The following is an 18,884-nucleotide window of genomic DNA, read 5'->3' as shown; positions in this document are numbered from 1 at the left end:
CAATTCAATGCCAGCAAATCTAAATGAAATTAAAACATTTTGAAACTCATAGACTTTTTTAAGTAAAATAAAATGTAGAAGAAATTCATTTGGAAAGTTGGACAGCAAATTTTTTGTATCACCTCAAAATATCAAATTGCTCAAACCTCAATTCAAGTCCAACAAAAAAGGACTAAAAATATAGTATAATCTCAGTTCAAAATCCTCAATGAAAGAACACATTTCCTGGATAACAACACTCTTTCTAACTCCCTAATTAGCACAAACTTACTAGTAAATTCTGATACAAATCATTCACCAGAAACAGCTCAAACAACCTTTTACAAAATGCTTATTGGGGGCAGAAGGAATGAGTGCTTCATTCATATCCGAGGAGCAGGCGAAGCCTAGCAGCAAAAGCTCCCGTGGGCTCAGCAGCAGCCTCAGCGCGTAGGCTCTCCTTGATGTGATTCATGCGAGCAGCGAGGCTCCCTTGCTCTTTCTTGAGGGAGGCAGCATCCTCCGTGAGTTCGTGAATGCGGTACTTATGGCCGAGAGAACGCAGGCTTGTCATTAGGATTCCGGTCATGACAGCAAACTGCACGAAGCTTGCTTTGTGTTTCTTAGCAGTTGTGAGGAGGCCAGGATACTTGAGGCGGCCATCAGGGGTTCGAACAGTCTCGACAGACTGTGGTGTCGGGGTTCCCATGTTCTGTCGTCAAACAAACAATTTCAACACCAAATGAGTAGAGCTGTAAAAACATTCGGGCTGGGTTGCAACTTGCATTGCAGATTCCCCGGCCCTGCACGGGCCACGTGCTATCGAGCAACAACACGAAACTTCATTAAACACATCAATTAATAACATGTTCAGGAAAGCTAATTGCTTCCCCAATATAACAGCCATCACCAAAGTATACAATTTAAGATTGATTTTCAAGGCAAATGAATCTCCTCATAGCTAACAACTTGGAGTAATATAAATTGGGGCTGTGATGTGAGGCCTACTAAAAACCTTCATGATTAACACACTAACAACATATATAGCATAATGGATTATGAACAGAAATCTAAATCTAATTACATATACAAAAACTCATTTCTGTCTTTGATTTTTCTTTCGACGGCAAAGAAGTCAGACTAGGAAATCGAATCGAACTCTGCGAAATTGTTCAGCAGAGTCAACTAATTCGCATCACAGCAATGGATAAATTCTTTTGACAATGCATATCTCGCGATGTAATCAAATCCCTAAGAAGAATCGATAACCACTATCACAACAGAAAAACCCCTCAGCTGCAGAGAAAACCCTCAGCTGAAAAAATTAATCGGAGAAGATAGAATCAAAGTAAACCTGAAAATAAATCGGCGGCGATGAAAGCAAAACTAACCTTGCGGCGGAGTCCGGTGACAGATTGAGAGTGAAAATTTGGGAAAGGGCGAGGATTTACGGTTTGGTGATAGAAAAATCGTTGGGTTGGGGGAATTTGTGGAGCGGGCCGAATCAGATTGAAATTTCGGGTCCAAAGCCCAATTATCTCAATGGACCAACGTTTCGGGTTATTCAGACCCCAATTTCAGACTTTTAAACAAATTAAAATTTATAACCAATTTAATACAAAAATCACAATATAGTAACAACCACTTATAATATTAATAAGCATGAGAAACAATAAATTTTTTATTTGTGTTTACTTCAACTCTGTCCACCAATTGTGTATTTTCAGCTACCACAGCAATGCCTCACTTGCCAAAAATAATCTAAACAGATTTCATTTTTTTGTAACGACGAAACAAAATCAACTATTTATCCTATTTTTTTTCTTTGGTTTCAAAAATCCGACGGGCATTTTCCTTAGTTGAATCTTGAGGAGTTTGTAATTTCTCACCTCTCTTTATATAAATTTTAAAAACTGGAATATATGTGATATCTCCATTTTCATTAAAATAAAAAATCTGGCTCACGTATTTGCTACATTTTTCTTTGGATCTCGTGCACTTGAAACAGTTCAAATATGAAGTTGTGGTAAAATACATTTACACAAACAAACTAGCATAATAACACGTCCAAAGTTGAAAAGAAAAAATAAAATTTGATAAATCAAGGCCATGTGAACATTCCTCAACCAGCAATTCAAAGCCGTCTGCAACATAATTTCAAGCAATGTCGTGTGCAAAGGTACTTGAAGATCAATTCTTTATACACCTTACCTGTTTGGACAAAATCACTTGTAATTGCGACAAAAGCAAACCACAAATGAGTTCAGTTTCCTGTCTACCAGACGGCGTTGTATGAACAGAAGCATATTGAGGGTAAGTAGATAAGAGTTTCTAAGATCCTGGGTCATCGAGAATTCTTCGTGATACATCATGGTGGAACATTTCCATGAAGTCCTGTCAATAACGAACAGAGAAATGGTGAAGCTTCATTCTGATGCTATAGCAAATTATTCCATGTAGAAATTAAAGAAAGACCATGCACCTGAACAAGCCCTTCCTGACTGCCCAACTCGTTTACAAGATGTTCCACAGCACTGCCATCACCCAAAAGGTTTACTGCCCCGTCTACTAGAGAGTGGAAAACTTCCCGAGATGAACCATTATTTGTAAGCCTCTGAACTACTTGTTGGAGATCAATCTGCTGGTTCAGAGGTTATCAAAGGATACTTCATCAAACAAAAATAGTGAAGGACTAAAAGCGAAAGACGAAGAATATTCAGTGGGAGATAGAAACCACAAGTTATTCTAAAGAAAAGGGGACAATAACAGTAGTTTGCATGTCAACGGTAGTATTGATCTCATTCTCTCTACATATATATACCCGCCCCTCAACACGAACAAAATATTTATGTTAAATAGAGAAGAAAGGCTTGGACACACACTTGTGGAAAATAAGAAATTTAAAAAACCTGATAAATCAAGGTTACACAAGAAAAATCTGTTAGTAATTTTGATTTTGTATAAAATAGGGATAAATTTGTCAAAGCTCTGAAAAATCACATGCAGAAAAAGTTCATCATTTAGTCCAAGGTTGCTTAAGAATATAATTCACGGTTTATGCTTAAAAGGCTATTGCTCTTCTAGGAGATCAATGTGGCAACTTTATATGCAATGTAGCCTTTTAACCATGTATGATGCATATTATGGACTTGAAACATATTCGTATAATCTTCTACACAAACCTGAGGGTCACCATTAGTTATTGACATCCCTCTTCTTGACCTATTCTCCAATAGCGCAGGTTCTGCTGGGGACGCTACTTCAGAACCAGACGAAATACTTCCTAAAGCCCCAGCAACAATAGGCATCATCTGTTGCATCATTCTTGACAAATCAAATCCTCCTCCCTGGCCTCCACCCAAACCTGAAAACATGCTTCCAAGATCTTGGTTGTCCATCTGCTGTGCAATCTGATTAACTGTATTTCTCATTGTAGGATTTTGAGTGAACTGTTGCAACATATTTCTCAGCATATCTGGTGACCCAACCCCCGTCTGTTGCGAAACTCCAGACAATAGGCCATCTAGAGCAGGACCCTGCAGAATCTGGGACATTGCATCTGCCAAATCATTTGGGCCATCAACATTTTGCCTTGCTGCTGGCAGACTAGTTTCCACACCACTGGCAATATTAGGTGTTTGTACTGAGGGTGAAGGATTTGTATTTCCACTTTTTGAAAGAGATGCAAGTGACTGCAAAACGTGTTGACCAACTGCTCTAGCTTGCTTTCCCTGACTATCAGTGTGTGAACCATCAATGTCCTTGGGTTGTGCTGGTGGCTGCTTACCTCGCCTCTGCCACAAATATAAGCAGAAATAATACAAGTAATCATGAGAAACTCTGTAGCAAGAACTGAAGCCCCATGAAGAGACAATCATGATAAACTCATACACAATTAATCTGGACAACCTACTACATCTGTAATAGCTACAGCTCGAACATAAGAGCTTTAGCAATCTCAGTTCAAAAGCTACAGCAGAAGGCCATGACAAATTTCGCCTAAAAGCTCTAGAATTAGTAGATCATTCATCCAGGAGCCCAACAGTGTCACGCACACAAAAATGAAAAGGTTGGACAATTTCAGACATAGGCAGAAAAGACAAAGGATTAGAGTGGATTGAAATTGCTAAGGCTGTATGTTGGTAGAGCATGTACTTATTAGGGTTCTTCTCCCCTTTAAAAGATGAATTTGTAGAACCCAGAATGCTAGAAAATAGGTTAGTCGGGACATACCTAAATGCCAATAAATATGTCAGATGAGGCATCACCACATTGGGTTGTGGAGGAAGCAGTCAGCAGGATGAACTGCTGTTCAGTTAAGAGATTGGTGTAAAGAGGGAACTAAAAAGAGAAACTATCAAACACACAGTATAACTATGGAGGCTAATACTTTTGGAAAGAGGGATTTTCCTTCGAGGCTAACTCAAACTCACTACTTATCCTTTAAATTCTTTGACTTGTACAGTTTTCCTGGGGCCACAAAATCTATTTTCTTTATGTGCATCTAGGTTGCTTGTTTGTGACACATCAGACATGTTTTCCAAGAAAGGGTTTACATAACTTTCACTCTCTTGGAATTGGATGTGCTCTTCTCATTAACTGAAGGGTCTTATAGTAGCTAAATGCTGTACATGTTCCCCTCAACAGTCTTACAAACTTACTCTAATTCTATGTTTTAGTCCTCTCAATTTCATTTTACTTCTGTTATTACGTTTAGAAAGTTAGAAACTATGAAAAAATAATTGCAGACGTTATATGACATCATCTCTAAAAAATAATTATCTTCCGGTAGACCAGGAAATGAAAATGTCTTACCTTAGGTTGAAGGCCTCCAACTCCCAATCCAATTGGAACGTTTGAAGAACCACCAGTGCTATTGTTACCTTGCTTGGATGTGCTTGACATTTCATGTGAGGCTCCGTCAGAAGCAATAGAAGGCTCAAATTTGGGTTTGTGGTAGGAAGTTTCGACCTGTGAGTTTGTGTTGAGTAAGAAACATGCTGGGAGTTACAGAAGAACATCATTTTGCTTATACTTCTCACCTTCTGGTCATCCATATTGCTGGTCTCAGCAGCTGTGGTACCAGTTCTTCCGATATCTGCATCTCTGGCACCAGACCGGGCACATTCCTCTTGATTACTTGAACTCTCTGGTTGGCCTTCACATATAGGTATACGTCAGTATACAAAACACTAGGTGGCAAGCATATTCTATAGGTGCGTAAATTGTAATACCTGATGGTGCATTGTTTTCACCCTGCGTGTTAAGAAGTAAACTTCTAATCTGGGAGCTAAGTTCAGCTACAGTTGAGGAAATAGATGTAGATTGTGGAGACTGTTGGTCAACAGTACCAGTTGGTACAGCACCGGAAGAAAATGAGATAGGTTGTGACTGAATATAAGTTCTGGTAATGTTTAACCCAGTGGGACCATGAGCTTGACCATAATCAGCAGATGCAGTTGCATTGGCAGCTTGCCCTTGCATTCCTTCTCCATTAGGAGCTCTGTTACCAATTGTAGAGACAGTAGGTGCCAGTGCTGCCCCTGGTTAAACATTGAATGGCATCAGTACCTTTAACAGAATTCTTACAAGCACATTCTTGCGTACAATATACCTGTATGGATGTGAATATTTACATTCCTTGGAACTGTAGCAACACCAACTGGACCCAGAGGTACGTGACTTGTTGTAACACCAGATGAACCGCCAAAAAGAGAGGTAGATTGGAGAGGAAATGGCTGCATAAGACGATCAACTGTCACAGTCATTTTCCTATTATCATATCAGCAAGGTTTTAAATTATAAAGAACAAAAACTTATGTTCTTTTTAATAATCATCAAAGGAAGTTCAATGTATGAACTTACGGTCAACATACATGCATACACTTGATACACTACACAGACAAGCCTTCAGAGAAGAACTAGGTTGATTCTTTTATCAACCAAAAGAATCTGAATTTTCATTAGAGATTTAGAGTACATACAAATCAGCAGATAGAAGTTCACAGCTATATCACCAGACTACGCAAAGTCAGCAAACATATATGTGAAGTCGAAACTGTGCTCCAATTTCACGACACAGCAATAATATTTGGCGGTGGAACATGAAACCCACAAGTACAAGCACTATCTGAACAATATGCAGGAACTACAACTTTCGTACAGGTATTCAATTACAAACCTGGACCATAATCGGATTAGGCCCGGATGGAGATATATAAACAGCAGGCCCAGTATTCACAAAAGAGTCAGCCTACATGAATACCAGTATATGTTAGTGACTATCATATAGACATTGGAAACTGCTTGAGTTTAAACATAAAGACATACAGGAGTTTGTCCCATGCGAAGAGTCAAAACAGTCCTCCCGAGCTCTAGGAAAAGAGCACCTAAATGCTGCAAGGCCATGCCGAACTGAATGGATTCTGTCTGTACTTGCCCCCTTACTGTAGGATCATTCGACCCCCTTTCTTGATCCAAACGAACTGCATTTCGCTACAAAGTATATTAATGGTATCAGAACCATTACAAATGAACTACAAAAGTAATAACACAAGTTATAGATGAGGTGCACCCGCACGAATAATGATGAAGGATTTGATAAGATACTATAAACCTAGACAGCTAGACTCCTTAAGTTCATCACAATCTCAACACTTGTGCTCTACTGTCACCACTCACCCTCTTTTTTAAGCTCAACAATTTAGATATACATTTATCAGAATTAATAGATTCTAGTCTTCGTCGTCTCCTGACAGGCTCAAGCCTGAGTACAGCTGTTGCAGTATCTTTTCTTAACACACATCAAGCCTTGAAGTTTTAATGCAAAAGGATTGCTATATAAAACCAAGGATTAAATGCTTACTCCAATAAAATTCTTCCTTTCAGATGAAAAACATCACACTCTCACAGGACAAAAGAAAAGGTATGTTCGAGATACAGAAAATCAAAACACATTAGGGAATCGATAACCAAAAAAAAAATCTCCTTTCATTTCCATCCCAACAGCTAACTAGACGAAGTTTCAGCAAAAAATAAGTAGATTCTCTTGTTAAGTGTCATTGAAATGACAACCTTCCAGTCATATGAAGAATACAAAGACTCAAGACATCTGAGAAGAAGTAACAAGATAAACAGATGTATCTATGCATGAGCCAAAACAAAAGAGATGTAGGTTATTTTATTGAAAAACAATATGAATCATAAATATGTTAGCCAAAGAAACTGCACTAAAAGAAAAAGAGAAATATAAGCTTGCAGAATGCTGCTTACAGAAATCGCTGGGACGGCATGTTCGCCAAGGAGACGTTGAGCACGCTGTAGGACAATGCTCAGGCCTTCAACTGTTGGTAAACCACGAGAATTTGGAGGCAATACAGTAGCAGGAGTGCTACCGCTAGCAGTGGACTGATTGGGTTGATTTCCTAATTCAAAGAAATCCTAGTAAGACATTTTATCATTTTATTTTATCAAAGAAAGACAACACACAAGGATATTGATGTTATTACCATTTTGCAAAGCCTGTTCCATTCTGTTCATATATTCCACAAGTGTGCTCAATGAATCAGTAACTGGCTGTGAAAGGGAAAGATTGACTTAGCGTAACCCAAAATAAACTTTCATGTGAAAAAAATGAATCTTATTCAAGGCTTCATTGGAAGGCAGGTTATCTTTCTAGTTTCTACCATGTTCAAAGATGGAATAGCAACTGCTGCTCCCAGTGGGATTTGCATAGCATGGGATGCAGGTGGGCCATGGAAGGCTTGCCATGGGATGGACTGATTTCCACCCTGATTTTCACTGCCAGCATGACCCTGGGATGCTTCTGCTGCATTTCCATGAGAGGCCTGAAAATGAGAAGGAACTGTTCACAACTAATTTAACTTATGAGGGTATAAAATTTTAAAAAGATGACTAAAGTTCAATATAATTCGAATCTTCTCATGGTGTACCCAACACACATTAAAGAACACTTAAGATGGGAGTAACCAATCAGTTCTCATCATCATTTTCATGTGTTTATCAAAATCCTCTTTGATATGTAGTGGTCAGAGAAGTCCTTTAAAAACGTAGGTCAAGTTTGGAATAATATCTCAAGATAATTCAGAGTGAGTTTGATTGTGTATACAACATACTCCCACTTTCCATGGTAGCTTGCACTACAGGCAGTGATTTCATATTTCACATAAATGAGCTAAGGTTCAACAGAATCATATTAATATATGAAGTTAATCAGACGGCAAAGCAAGCTTACATCAGCATTCGCTAATAACAACTACTGTGCACCCACAATGAACACAATCAGAATAAAATAGTGCCCCAAAGAAAACTGATGCACATGTACCAAGTGAAAAAAAGAGAGTAATTAAATCAGAAAAGAATTAGGCAGGAATTCCAATTCCAATTTCGAATGAAGAGTGTAAAGCCCTAATAGCAAAGAGAAAAGGAAAACAGCTCGTGGATAATGCTGAACCCATTAGGCAGGAATTCCAATTCCAATTCCAATTTCGAATGAAAAGTGTAAAGCCCCAATAGCAAAGAGAAAAGGAAAACAGCTCGTGGATAATGCTAAATCAAGATACAGGTCACCATACTATTTAGCCTAAAGGAAATTGCAGTAATAGAGGCCACGTGACTGAAAAGTGAATACCCACAGATAACATATCCTATATCACAAGCACAAATGCACAATAATCAAAGATAAAGTAGCATATCTTAACAACATTGCATAGAACCACTACACAAGCATCTACAGGAAACTGCACAAATATACAAAGAACTTGCTAAAAAGATAAGCGCACCAAGATAGATCATAGAGTTAAAACTAAAAGAAATAGGAAACTAATACCGGATGCCCTGGTTGCAAGCCTCCTGTCAGGTTAGTGATCCCAATGTTGTTCAATACAGCCCCAATCACCTAAAAAGCATAAAAAATCAGTGAATTGGCATGGAAGAGACAGCATACAATGTTCCATCAAGTTTTAGTTGGCAAACCATGCATAACAACATGGACATACCCGACTTATATCTGGCACAACAGCTTCGCCAGGATCCCCAACATTTAAGGTCCCCAATACAATACTATGCGCAACTGGCCCAATACGATGGTGTGACCCACCAGCAGAATCCTGTCCTGAAGCCAGAAAAGGAAGCAACAAACAAACTTGAGAAACTTCTTGGAGACAGATAGACCAACATCACAGGCAAAGCCAAAAGAAATTGCAATTTCTTACAACCTCTAACACCATTGTTTGATGTTGCCTCTCCAGAGCTAGACCCAGTAGAAGGCTGTGGCTGCCTTTCAACTAAATGTAATGTATCCCCGTTTTCCACATCTATTACATTGTTAAGTGTAAAACATGAAGATGGTATGATGTGCATTGCATTATTAGCAAATTCTATTAACCCCTCGAAATTTTTTTCTAGGGGTTAGGCCATTAAACTTTATTTTTGTAACATGAATCCCTCAGAAGTTCCTTTTTTTTAATGTAGACAAGACTGTAGAGCTTTTGAACATTGATTTTGCGGGGAATTGGAGATCAAACCCCAGTCTCTCGCCTCATAAAGGTCCGGAATACCACTAAGATACCAGACTTCTGGTATCACTAATACTTTACCATATACAATTCATGCATCAAATTAATTATGTTACAAGCAAATAAGACAGCAAAAGCAACCAGAGAAGATAAAAGAGTTACTAATAAAATGAATAACATGCGCTGAGGGAGTTCCACAAGAATCTGCTTACGGGCTAAGTGAATTTAGTGGCTAAATGCATCATACTAAAAGTTCAGGAACTTAACAGAAAAAAAAAAGCTTAGCCTATAACATGGATCTTTAATATACATGCACAAAGATACCTCCCAATCTCTTCATCAATTAATGAAAAGTCTGTATTATTTTATTTGTAATAATTGACATGCCCACAATTCATAAGCACATAAAAAGCAAGCATCAATTGGTAGGATACTATATTCTGAAAGACGGTGGTCATCCCTCAAGACCTTGCCCCTAAAAATTAGACGCTGCTGCCCAACAGGAACACCACTTTGAATCGCTATTTTCTCCTTAAATGCTGATACAGGCATCTGAAATGGTGTTAATCAACATGTTAGACAATGAAGATAAAAATGACCAAAAAACAAGCTACAAATGATGGACTTATGGCATGGCCGAATAAAAACTTCTTTGAGGCTGTCTTAAAATTTATTCCTTTTCTCAGAATCATAAGGGGTAAACAACATATCATCCTCCAATATCTGATGGGTACTGGACGACATATGAACCCCAAAATTTACTTGGAAAAAGATAGTATGGCTGATTCAGAAAGAAGGAATAGATAATGCATCCAATGCCTCCCTAATCTGCATCTAGAATTAATTGTCTGCAAAGTAATTAAGAAAATCACATAATATCCAGGAAATTACATTCTTATCCACATGGAAGCTGTAAATTCGTGAATCCAGGGTCTTGACATTGAGCTGAAGAGTTGATTCAGAACTTCCACCACAGACATCACTTGTACTAGATCCATCACTAGGCTTTGACTCAGCCATGTAACTTAAATGCCACTATATATCTGGACACAATGAACATCATAAGATCCGGGTGTAGAACTGTAGTCAGTCTCATCATTGTAATAAAAATTGTAAGATGAACTCATGACTTAAACGTTGTCATAAAACTCAACAAAGTCTCACAAGTTGTTTCCAGCTGTAGAAGTATCTGTACAAGGGGAAAATGTACTTCACATCCCATGATAGCCAAGTTTAGCAATGTTGATATTAATTTGAACAGCAAAAGACAAGACTCTTGAGCTTAGCCATCACTCAGCTACAAAACCTTTGGGCAATAATGGGTATGGATTTGCATCTCTAAAGCATGTTTCTCGTTAATGCCAAACAAGTGATCGATCTAGTCATCATCCCATGTCTCATTTTGCTTTTTATTAACTACTAGTAATAAACAAGATGAAACTACTGCAAAAAAAAATAGTGGAACAAAAACACATAAAATTAGAAGAAATGGCCATTCCTGAAGCATATTCTAAAATTTGATTAGAAGTTCACATAATCCAGAGCAGTCCAACACAGCCATAATTCTCACAAATCAATTAAGCAACTTCACAATCCTTGTCATAATGGAAAGCCAGTAGATCAAATGGAAGGAGCGGCGCATTCAGGAAATACAAATCAATAAAATGCTAACTTTTCTTCCATTGGCGATCACACGATACCACAAACAGATATATGGCTTCACAATAACAACTTGGGATAAACAAAGTATAACAGCTAGAACTTAGGGTTCACGATGGAAATTCATATCGTATAATAAAAGGAGGAAAGGGGAATAACAATCGAAAAAGGCTGATTCAAATGCAAAATCAAAGCAGCAAAATCGAACCTCTGGGATTTTCGGAGAGAAAATCGGGGAAGGGTGGATAGGAAACTGCTAGATTTTGGATTCAAAGAAATGATTTTGACGAGAAAATAAAAATAACACAACGTATTAACATTGTCAAATCTGTATTTCTTCCAGAAGCGTCTAGACTTTCCCAAAATTTCTTTAGTTTATTAGGGTGTCCACTATAAGGTGGACACGCCCAATAGCCCCGCCCCAGTTTTTTGTCCATAGCCCCGGATTTTTGTCCATAGCCCCAAAATTCTATTTCCGCCACTATAGTGGACACCTCCAATAGCCCCCAAATTTTATAATCAATTTTCATTTTAAAATATTTTTTATTTTAATGAAGTGTAATTTAAATAATTGCAGTGTAAAATAAATAGAAAACGAGGTAATTAGGGCCGAATATTCGTTGTATTGGAAGGTGGTAAAATTATACAACGAATAATTAAAATAAAATACAACTACAAAACTCCGCCACCGTCTACTCGGTGTCGGAGTCGGCTTCCTCGTCTTCCTCTTCTTCGTCTTCTCCTCCTCCTCTCTCGCTGCTGCCGGCCGCGGTATCCCTAGGCGCATTATCAACCAACCCCAGTCGAGTCTCAAGCCGATTGATGAGCCTCTTGTAGGCGTTCCTGACGTACGGGTCAGTTTCCCCTGCGTACGACCGCAGTGCGTCTTGCAGTTGTTGCATCAACGTCACGTCTATGGTATTGGCCAATACCTCGTGGGGTTGCACATAGGGTTGCACATTGGACGGTCGGACTGATCCGGACTGGGGGAAGCGCGCCTCGGACGCGCCTGCCGAGAGGCGGGAGGCACCTCTACCCCCTGACCTGCATATCCGCCAAATCCAGCTGCATGGAAAGGATTAGCCGACTGGTTTGACGGATTGCTGCCATATCCCGATTCCTGAGAGTCGGGTGATTCGTCGTCTCCTCGGTGCATTTTTTAGAGAGCTGAGATGTTGAATGATTGTTGTGGAAATGGTAAAAATAAGTGGGGAATGGTTGTATTTATAGAGGAAAAAGGAAAAATAAAAAATAAAAAATTTTGCACGCGTCGACCGCCGCGCCGGAAGCTGCGGTCACTATGACCGCCGCGCCTATAGGCGCGCCTCACCCCCACCAGCCGCGTCCTCGCCCCGCACGCGGCGAAGCCGTTTCCGCCCCCCTCCCCCGTCCTCAGGCGCGGCGGCCACCCCAGCCACTATGACCGCCGCGCCTCCCGCCTCGCCCCACACCCCTCTTCGGCGACCGCCGAGCCGCTCCCATAGTGGACACCCTTAGGGCTTCGTTTAGGCTATAATCCTATTTTCACCCCATAACTTTAGTACTATTAATTTTGATGGAAAATAGTGAATCCTACAGGCTACAGCCATAATCGTAAGACAAAATTTCTCTTCTTATCTAAAACTTATTTACTCTAGTTATTGACGGATCTAAAATTTATAAAATTAAATTAAATAGTACTACAAAATCTCAAAATTTTTCTTAACTCATACTACATCTTCATAACATAAAGTCATAAAGGGAAAATTCGACTTTCAATCCTACCGAGTCTCCTCATTACAAAAATCAATTGTGTTTGTTGATTCGAAATGGATCGACATCGAATTGAGCTATACTTTTCTAAAAGAGGGCCAAGGAGAAATGCAAATAATCTTTAACAGCTACTACTCATTGTTTCAATGTTGAGAATACAATGGTCGTGAAGTCTTGCTTCTTGTCAAGAGTCATCGTCTTAGTATACAATTGTAGAATTCTCGTACACATTATGGGTATTGGAAAAAAATTAATTCATATTATTTGAATTGGATAAAAAAAGACAAGTTGTATACTTGATTTTATATAAGTATGTACATATTTCATAACGTCACAATGATTTTGCTCAAGTGTCTTGATTAATTTTAAATAACAGTCTATGTAATCAGTCAAGAACGGTATTATACCTATTTTCATTTTTATTCCGTTGTGGGTAAATTACAAATGATAAGCTAAATATAACTCCTTGACCATTAGTAGACACTTGGACTTCAAAAGTATTTCATTAAACACTAAACAACATTCCTTAATACTCTCTTTGTTCTCTCATAGTTGAATCATTTTTTTATTTTGATAAGTTTCATTCATAGTTAAGTCATTTTCATATATAGGAATAATAATTAACACTTTTTCTCAATATTGTTTTACTCTCTATCTCTACTTTATTCACTTTGTAGTCTATTATCTCAGTTTTTTTGTCTTTCTTACTTTTTTTTCTATCTACTTAACAATAAACATCGCTTTCTTAAGCTCTTTGTCGAAAAGTTACGCCTCAACTGTAAGGAACAGATAGAGTACTAAAAAGGGCTCATAACTTGAGCATAACTCCTAATCCATTGGCACGTCACTTTGACTTCAATAATATGATTTTGGACTTTGAAGTTTGAACCTCAAATTTATGATCATAGAGTCATTTATTTTCTTAGTTCTAACTCTTACTAACCTACTTTCATCATAAGTTTGGCAATATGTCATCTACTTAGGTAAGATTAAAGTAATTTGTTACTAGGTAGACTTGTAGTTAAGAGTCCTCGTTGAAGAATCCAAAAGTTGTTACACAAAAGTCTGGTACTCTGTCACACTCCAGGTTGAAGATTCCACAACGTAAGAGTGTCCACTATAGTAGGAAGCGGCTATAGCCGCGTCTTGGGGGCGGTGGGCGGCGGTGGGCGGGCGGCTATAGTGGGGAAGGTGGGCGGACAACTTTTGGGGCTATTGGGGTGGGCGGACGCGAGATAGCCGCGTTCGCGGCGAGGACGCGGCTATTGGAGGGATGTGAAAATGTGGAATTTTGTATTTGGAATTTTGGGGCTATTGGAGGTGTCCACTATAGTGGCGGAAATAGAATTTTAGGGCTATGGACAACAAAATTGGGGCTATGGACAAAAACTGGGGCGGGGCTATTGGGCGTGTCCGCCTTATAGTGGATACTCTAACTACCGCGCGCATTATTACAAAATCAAAAATGGCCTTATCATTATCCTTATCTCCATCAAACTAAATCTGCACTTCACAATTCACATTCCAAAAATCAACATTTTTTTCAATGGCCAACACTACCACTGCGGGCAAACCCATTAAATGTCGAGGTAAATTACTAACCAATTGATACCATTAAATCTACTTATCTGTATATACTAATAAGCGGTCAACGGCGGTTGTTTTGCAGCGGCGGTGGCGAGGGCAGCTGCGGCGCCGCTGGTGATCGAGGAGATCGTCGTCGATCCTCCTAAATCCGGCGAGCTTCGCATCAAAATCATCTGCACTTCTCTCTGCCACAGCGATGTCACTTTCTTGAATTTAAATGTATGTTAATTACTCCATCAATTTTAATTTGTTTTCTTCAACTTTACTTTTGTTTTTCTGCTTAACTTTTGAAGGTGCCGACGGCGTCGTTTCCGAGGATTTTTGGGCATGAAGCAGTTGGGTAATTTGATTTTATATTTAATTTGCTGACAAACTATTTTCAATTTTCATCCATATCTTGATTTCTGGGATCCTAGTCTTAGAGAATATGTCATTTTCCCCTAATTCTAAGCATGTACTTTACATAAAAGAGATAAAAATTGAGTCTTGCAAAATCAAATTTCCAAAAATTGATCCTTCAAATGACTCTTGTCTCCACTTGAAGTGTGGTGGAGAGTGTTGGCGAAGGCGTGACTGAGGTTGTCGAAGGCGACACGGTCATCCCGATTTTTATGTCAGACTGTGCGGAGTGTAGAGACTGCAAATCCAAGAAGAGCAACTTATGCACCAAGTACCCATTCAAAATCGATCCTTGGATGCACGATGGCTCGAGCAGGTTCAGGGACCTCAACGGGGAGACTATACACCATTTCATGTTTGTGTCTAGTTTCAGTGAGTACACAGTTGTTCATCTTGCTAATGTGATCAAAGTCGACCCGACAATCCCTCCCAACAGGGCTTGCCTCCTTTCATGTGGAGTCTCCACAGGTATGTATGATCATCTCCTACTGATTGATTGAAGTTGATATATACAGAGAATTTGAATCACATCCGATGTTTTTCCAGGTGTAGGAGCGGCTTGGAAGTCAGCAAGTGTCGAAAAAGGATCTACAGTTGCCATCTTCGGTTTAGGATCAATTGGATTGGCAGTAAGAATCCCATTTCTTTTACTCTTTTTTTCGTGTACATCTCTAGATAAACTTGGCGTTGTACAAAGGTTGCAGAAGGGGCGAGATTGTGTGGTGCTGCTCGAATCATCGGTGTTGATGTGAACCCTGAGAAGTTTGAACCAAGTAAGCCTTCTGTTAATATGGAAAGAGTAATGAAGCTTAAATGATCATTGGATTCGAGAAGTCGACATAATATTCTGTACTAATATCTTCTTCACAGGTAAAAAGTTTGGAGTGACTGATTTCATTGACTCAACAAGCTGCGGTGATAAATCCGTAAGCCAGGTGAGGAAGTTCGCCACTTGCATTCTTCTCGTTTAGAAATACGTACTAGTACTAATTTCTCATGAGTCACGTGTTGCTATGGTTAAGATGATAAATGAGATGACCGATGGAGGAGCAGATTATTGCTTCGAATGTGTTGGAAGGTCATCCCTAGTCGAGGAAGCATATGCCTGCTGTCGACAGGTTTGTCCTCCGGCCTTGAAGGTTTAACACGAGTTTTTGTGCTGATTCCATGTTACATTACACCAGGGGTGGGGAAAGACAATCATGCTTGGGGTGGATAGACCCGATGCAATGCTCCAATTCAGATCCGTCGAACTTCTCGTTAATGGAAAAACTATATCGGGATCCTTGTTCGGAGGTCTCAAGCCAAAGTCGGACATACCAATCCTCGTTAAGAAGTACATGGATAAGGTATATCGGTATGGTATTGGTGTTGGTGTTGGTGTTGGTGTTGTTGTTGTATTGAGGGATAAATTAGAGGTTTAATTTTGCATTGGTGCAGGAATTGGAGCTGGATAAGTTTGTGACACATGAGGTTGGTTTTGAAGAGATCAATAAAGCTTTTGATTTGCTTCATCAAGGAAAGAGCCTCAGATGTGTGATTTGGATGGATAAGTGAATTTGCCTCATGATTTTAATGAGATCTCTTTGTTACTACATTTTTATATAATGTGAGTAATGAGATTATTCCACAGTTGATGCCAGCGTGGAATATCTCAACGAAATAATTGAAACACAGGCATTTGTTTGTGAATAATGTAAAGTGGTGAACAATATTGTGACGGGTGCTTAACTTTTCTTTTTCAATAAATGAAACACAAGCATTTGTTTGTGTATAAAGTATTAAAAACGTGGTGAACAAAATTGTGATGGGTACTAAACTTATCAATATATGTGTCGTTTCTAATAAAAAATCCAAATGAAAATATTTGTTTGAATAATATAAATAACAATAATAATGGGTAATTATGTGTCTATTTGACAGTATTTTTTTGTGATTTTATCATTGTTTTTCACTGTTTAAGTTTTTTGCTTCTATTTTTTTTAAATCTTTAATACTCCATAAAAAGAATTACATTCTTCTACTCCACAAAATTCACCTAGTGTTCATTTGTTAAGTTAACGCAGTTAATTAATTATCGTCTGATAAAATGTACTACATGAAATATCATTAATCAAATTAATTTTCTATGCTTAATCCTTGTCTCGATATATAGATCTGCCATAACAGTGATCTTAATGAAGTGTTGCTACTCAACTTTAATCAATGCACATGCTTATATTTATTTGATATCCTAGGCATTCACGTTTTTAATTTGTGAGTCTAAAAACCCATAATATTATAAATAAAAAAATAAAATAAAGTTTACAAAAAACATTTCGCCGGATGCTACGGATATTATTTACATATATCCAAATCAATCATCGTTTGTTATGAAATAGGGATACCAAAAAAAACAATTGATTGCTGTCTAATTTATTAGCCACTACAAAGAAATAATTGTTGGTGTGGTTGGTTGTCGGTAAATAATGAGTAGATAATCGCCGCTAAAGATTTTATCATGCATGTGAGTATGTGACCGTGCATGTACACATGCACGTTGCAATTTTTATCCCTTCAAGAGATTCTTTCTCGCATGATATAATAAAAATAACAAGGAAATAAAAGTACTCAACACGAATAAAATACAATATGCATGATACTAATTGATAGGAGAGTTTTTTTATTAATTAATTATGTAAGGGAGTGGTTCATTGTTAATTATGCATATCAAACTCTATGATTTTAAGCCATTTTTAAACTTTCGTATTTGCTTTATATAGGACAGTTCAATTTTCATTATTGCTCGATCATATTTATTCTTATATATTTTTTATTTTTTTGTCTTTCTCAAAAACTTGGCCCGTGATAATATATCTCGGTCCTCTCCAAAGTGCTAAAGGTTACACTACATCTCAAAATTATTCATTGGACCTCACTTGTGTGACAAATTTAATCCAAGACGAAGTCTATTTTTGTCTATCTTGTATCGTATCTCAGTATTGTCTCAAAGTATGTGACAAATTTAATCCAAGACGAAGTCTGTTTTTGTTTATCTTGTATTGTATCTCAGTATCGTCTCAAAGTATATACTCCTCATTGTTCAACAATTTATCAGCCGCTAACGAAAACGCACGCAGCCAGAAATATGAAATTTGTGACCTGAATATATTTTTATCAAAAATTGTAATCAAATTGCAATCCTCCACTAAAATGAATATACATATCAATGATCATTGATCGGTAAGAATGTTCAACAATGTAACCCTAGATTGAACCAATTGCCTGAACAATCTCTCGAATCCTCCCTCAAATTCTTCAATAATTTCATCAACGATTTGGAGCCTTTTCTGCACATCACTCTTCATTTTTCCTTGAAGCCCCAAATCCAAATTCTCAACCTCATTCACACCGTTCCGCTCCATTCCGGATTTCGCCGCCACCAGCTTCGAAACCAGCGACCAGCCGCCCGGTCGCGCCGCCGGGTACGACAAGAACAACAGCACGCTCCTGAAATTCGCGATCGTGATTCCAGCTAATTGCTTGAAGAAGAAGCCGAAATCGCCGTCCGCATTTACCGAATGGCTCGATCCGCTTCTGATGATCACGGTCTCCGATTTTTTGAGGTTTCTTAGGGTTTTAGCCACGGTTTTCTGCATCTTCTTCCTGAAGGAGAAGTACGCGGCGACGTCGTTTTGGACGGCGGAATCCGTTCCCTTCCGCCGCATCGCCGATTGAAGCGCGCGGACGTTTTCTCGCATCATCTGAAGCAAATCTCTGATGGCGCTGCACGCGTCGAGCAGATCGACGGACTGCGAGAGTGATACGATTCCCAGGCAACCACCGCATCAACACAACGCCGAGCTGCGCGACGCCGAGCTGCACGATGCCGAGCTGCGCGACGCCGAAGAGCACAATGCCGAGCTGCATGGCGACGCCGAAAATCTGCATGGCGACGTCGAGAGATCGGAGGGAAGATCAGCGAGAGGCGAG

The 18,884-nt window shown here is 38.9% G+C and overlaps 3 protein-coding genes across 6 annotated transcripts; 1 reads left to right on the top strand and 2 right to left on the bottom strand.

Moving 5' to 3' along the window:
• Positions 1–1,947: 1,947 nt before the first annotated feature.
• LOC121806858 (ubiquitin-like domain-containing protein CIP73) lies at positions 1,948–11,515 on the bottom strand. Of its 2 annotated transcripts, XM_042207026.1 has the most exons (19): positions 11,383–11,507; positions 10,680–10,958; positions 10,407–10,558; positions 9,950–10,067; positions 9,216–9,314; positions 8,997–9,112; positions 8,828–8,896; positions 7,665–7,826; positions 7,488–7,554; positions 7,252–7,403; positions 6,310–6,474; positions 6,161–6,232; positions 5,594–5,717; positions 5,214–5,522; positions 5,022–5,137; positions 4,795–4,950; positions 3,162–3,773; positions 2,462–2,617; positions 1,948–2,373 (listed from the first exon to the last, which is right to left on the bottom strand). In XM_042207026.1, exons 3-19 carry the CDS (start codon positions 10,533–10,535, stop codon positions 2,311–2,313), a joined length of 2,685 nt encoding a protein of 894 aa, XP_042062960.1. In that variant the 5' UTR covers positions 10,536–10,558; positions 10,680–10,958; positions 11,383–11,507; the 3' UTR covers positions 1,948–2,310. The 2 variants fall into 2 exon arrangements, with proteins under 2 accessions (XP_042062960.1, XP_042062967.1); XM_042207033.1 differs by lacking the exon at positions 10,680–10,958 and having other exon boundaries at positions 11,383–11,515.
• A 2,878-nt stretch (positions 11,516–14,393) lies between these two features.
• LOC121793313 (alcohol dehydrogenase-like 7) lies at positions 14,394–16,700 on the top strand. 3 transcript variants are annotated; one of them, XM_042191340.1, is made up of 10 exons: positions 14,394–14,515; positions 14,596–14,732; positions 14,807–14,853; positions 15,058–15,380; positions 15,459–15,541; positions 15,610–15,685; positions 15,783–15,847; positions 15,935–16,030; positions 16,097–16,261; positions 16,353–16,700. In XM_042191340.1, the coding sequence occupies exons 1-10, from the start codon at positions 14,473–14,475 to the stop codon at positions 16,467–16,469; spliced, it is 1,152 nt and encodes a 383-aa protein (XP_042047274.1). In that variant the 5' UTR covers positions 14,394–14,472; the 3' UTR covers positions 16,470–16,700. The 3 variants fall into 3 exon arrangements, with proteins under 3 accessions (XP_042047274.1, XP_042047275.1, XP_042047276.1); XM_042191341.1 differs by lacking the exon at positions 14,394–14,515 and having other exon boundaries at positions 14,633–14,732; positions 14,807–14,848; XM_042191342.1 differs by lacking the exons at positions 14,394–14,515; positions 14,596–14,732 and having other exon boundaries at positions 14,735–14,848.
• A 1,424-nt stretch (positions 16,701–18,124) lies between these two features.
• On the bottom strand, positions 18,125–18,619 carry LOC121757371. The gene has a single exon (XM_042152929.1). The coding sequence runs from the start codon at positions 18,617–18,619 to the stop codon at positions 18,125–18,127; it is 495 nt and encodes a 164-aa protein (XP_042008863.1).
• Positions 18,620–18,884: the final 265 nt, after the last annotated feature.

This window comes from Salvia splendens, chromosome 1 (assembly GCF_004379255.2).
Source record: "Salvia splendens isolate huo1 chromosome 1, SspV2, whole genome shotgun sequence".
In the NCBI taxonomy this organism is placed as follows: domain Eukaryota; kingdom Viridiplantae; phylum Streptophyta; class Magnoliopsida; order Lamiales; family Lamiaceae; genus Salvia; species Salvia splendens.
Note: the sequence above shows the minus strand (reverse complement) of the source record. Positions and strands in the feature narration are given on the sequence as shown.

Coding starts and splice junctions, on each gene's coding strand:
- LOC121806858 (XM_042207033.1), bottom strand. CDS start 10,535: ATGGCTGAGTCAAAGCCTAGTGATGGATCTAGTACAAGTGATGTCTGT. Junction 9,113..9,215: donor ATCAAACAATGGTGTTAGAG/GTTGTAAGAAAT, acceptor TTCTGGCTTCAG/GACAGGATTCTGCTGGTGGG. Junction 4,951..5,021: donor GCAATATGGATGACCAGAAG/GTGAGAAGTATA, acceptor ACAAACTCACAG/GTCGAAACTTCCTACCACAA.
- LOC121757371 (XM_042152929.1), bottom strand. CDS start 18,619: ATGCGGCGGAAGGGAACGGATTCCGCCGTCCAAAACGACGTCGCCGCG.
- LOC121793313 (XM_042191340.1), top strand. CDS start 14,473: ATGGCCAACACTACCACTGCGGGCAAACCCATTAAATGTCGAG. Junction 15,381..15,458: donor TTCATGTGGAGTCTCCACAG/GTATGTATGATC, acceptor ATGTTTTTCCAG/GTGTAGGAGCGGCTTGGAAG. Junction 15,542..15,609: donor TAGGATCAATTGGATTGGCA/GTAAGAATCCCA, acceptor CGTTGTACAAAG/GTTGCAGAAGGGGCGAGATT.